Genomic DNA, 3,134 nt, shown 5'->3' on the forward strand with positions numbered 1-3,134 from the left:
GCTTTGGAATAGAAATTCGTTCCAATATATACACGATTTAAGAAGATATGCAAATTGGAATTCGTGCTATGCAAACACTCAAGCAATGCTCATACAAAAAAATATGGATGCACTTGAAGATATTGTGCCTAGCCTATCTAGTCATGCTTGTGCGTCATGGAAAGTGCAAACAAAGTTCCTTAATTATTTAAATCCTTAACCTCACCCCTCAACTCTCAGCAAGAAAATATGTCATACTCCGCTCCACCCACCATAATCTCACCGTTGCTTTGGAAATGATGGTCCTCAAGATGTTGACCAGATAATAACAACCCATCTCATAATTGGCGGAGTCCTTCATGGCCCTCTAACTCACCCAACCACCTTATACACTCTATCAGAGGTTCCTAACTTTGTGATGAACATCCCAAATATCATGGATGCAAGAAATGTGTGTGCTAAATGACAGGTGATCTCTCATGTGCATATGTAACTAGGATTTACTACATATAGTTGTAGTGGTGTCGAAGGGTTTTCGAAAGCAAAGTCGCGTCCACAGAGGACCTTGACGAATTTCAAGATAGAAGATCAATCAAGCAAATAAGCAAGATGAGAAAATGATGCCAAAAAACAATTATATTACTGCCAAGATGTTTACAAAATACAAGATGAATTCCAATCTGATCAGTCCACTGGTATGCTTCACTGGTGTTATACTCCCCACTACTTTACAAAGAGCATAATAATTCAAAACCTAATTCTTTGTAATCATTGAGAAGTGATTCAATGTCCTCAACCTGTAAATCTCCAACTTTGGCATATAGAAAAGAGAATTCACTTGCAAAATGACCTGCTTTATCGGCTTCTAGTACAACACTATATCCATCAGCCTGCAACTTTACAAATCTGTTGACAAAGGTTATACTTCTCGGGTTTGGTGAGCCTCTCTTGAGGCATCCAGTTTGATATAACTCTCCACCTTCAGAGCTTGTGCAAAAAAAACATCCAAGCAAGTTCTGACAGAGCCCTGTGCTTGAACCTCAAGAGCTAGCAGTTTTTCTGCTGTGGGAATTTTCTTCCTCTTTGTATAGAGAGCCCTTGATGTAAACACAAGGCAAGCTATTACTCTGTCACTGTTCAGCAGATGTTATGAAGATTTCCTCTCTTTCTTCTTCTTTTGGGCTTTGCTTTAGCAGATGTTATGATGAGTGCTTCTTCGTTGCTTTAACAGACATTATGACAGTAAGGATGAATGATAGGAGCTGACTTCAACAGTCATGGAAGGCAAACAAATATTCGTTGTGTCTTTAAATTATTGTCCTTAATCTTCATCTTGTTTCTTCATTTGTTTCTTCTTCCTTCTCTTGTGACAGCATGCGCAAAGGATATGATAACATTCCGGAAAGCAACCAGGTATCCATTCCGTAGCTTTTTCAATGGCGGTGTCGTCTTGTCAAGCTCCTGAACTCAAGAACATGAGAAGATGCATGCCTTTCTTCTGAAGTTGCTCTCTCTATCCTTAGCTTGAAGCACAAGCCAGAGCTCCTGATTGTTTTCGGCTGTATCCTCCTCTCTGTTCTTCGATGGGCAGACTCCCCTCTACTGCCTGTTGTCGTTGCTTTTTCTCCCCTAGACAAAGTTTTTCTCATGTTCTTTTTAGCATACAACACTTTTTCATACAGAAAAGTGCCCCCCCCCCTTCATTCACACTAATTGCAATTTAAAGATGATGACTAGCCTTCTCTGTTAGCTCTACATGGAATGGTCTCAAGTAAATCTTCTTCTTTCTCCATGTCATGGTCTTGGCACAAAAGGTCTAGGACAGAGTTGTAATGTTCTAATTTTGGTAGAATGCCATACTCATCTCTCATGCTCTTTAAATGCAAAAAAACCTTTCTCAGTAAGACTAGCATGACTACATGCTGAAATCAAACTGAGAAATGCTACACTGTCTGGCTTCAAGCCTGCTTGTTGCATGCTTTCAAAACTTTGCAAAGCCATACGATAATCATTATGTTGTACATATCCTGCAATTAACGCACTCCATACCACAACATTTCACTCAGGTACACTCTCAAATAGATTCTTTGCATCTTCAAGGCTTCCACATTTTGCATACATATCAATAAGAGTAGTAGCGATGACAACATGCACTACACATCCACTATTAATAATGTAACTATGGACCTGCCTGCCTTGATGTAATGCTGGTATATTGGCACATGCCTTCAAAGTGTAAACAAAGGTGACAAGGTCAGCCTGCACACACTCTTCTTGCATGTTCTTGAAAAGTTTAAGAGCTTCCTGACTGTGGTCATGCAGAGTGTAAGTGGCAATCAATGCATTCCATGCCATCAAAGTTCTAATCTGCAGTATGTCAAATAAAATGCATGTGTCCTCAAGACTACCTAAACTAGCATACATGTTCATCAAGGAGATACCAAGAAATGAATCTGCTTCCCAGCCAGTCAAAACGATTCGGGCATGAAGTTCTCTTCCCTTGTCTAGGTAATCTGGACTAAAAGGTGCTTTCAAAATGCAAGAAAATGCCATAGGATCTAGTTCTATGCCTTCTTTTTGCATTTCTTCAAAAAGATCCAAAGCCTCTTGAATGTATTCTTGTTGGGTATATCCTCCAATCAAAGAGCTCCATGTCACAACATCTCGATTGGTTAGTGTATCAAAAATAACATGCGCATCTGGTAGGTTTCCATACTTGGCATACATGCCAACTAGAGCATTACAGATAAGTTCTTCTTACTCCAACCCCCTCTCCACTATATTGCCCATGTAGAACAAAATGCAAACACAATGACTAAGTATGCCCAAAGTAACAAATGTCACACACACAAACGTTTTGGTGGATTCCATGCCTCGAATGTGCAACAGCACGACATCCACCCCCCTCATCCTGCGCATCCTCCAGATGGGCCAACTACCCATGATCATTATCGTCAAGATCCACGTACAGATCAATCTCTTGATTGTCTATTTCTGGTATATTGGCAAGGTTATCTGTCATATCATCTGTCTCTTTTACTAGAGTTTCTTCTCATTGCTCTTCTCTTGCAAATTCTTCCAATGCATAATCCTCATCATCTCTTTTCTTGAAAATCTTGATTCTTTTTCCTACAATGGGCACTCTAAGCATTGTC

The 3,134-nt window shown here is 39.9% G+C and overlaps 1 protein-coding gene across 1 annotated transcript; it reads right to left on the minus strand.

The window, feature by feature from the left end:
• Window positions 1–2,037: 2,037 nt before the first annotated feature.
• Window positions 2,038–2,706, minus strand: LOC148022442 (pentatricopeptide repeat-containing protein At2g34400-like). The gene has a single exon (XM_087696871.1). It carries the CDS (start codon window positions 2,704–2,706, stop codon window positions 2,038–2,040), a length of 669 nt encoding a protein of 222 aa, XP_087552997.1.
• Window positions 2,707–3,134: the final 428 nt, after the last annotated feature.

This window comes from Lygodium microphyllum, chromosome 17, assembly GCF_053477565.2.
Source record: "Lygodium microphyllum isolate KBCC chromosome 17, Lygodium_microphyllum_v1.1.10, whole genome shotgun sequence".
Lineage (NCBI taxonomy): Eukaryota > Viridiplantae > Streptophyta > Polypodiopsida > Schizaeales > Lygodiaceae > Lygodium > Lygodium microphyllum.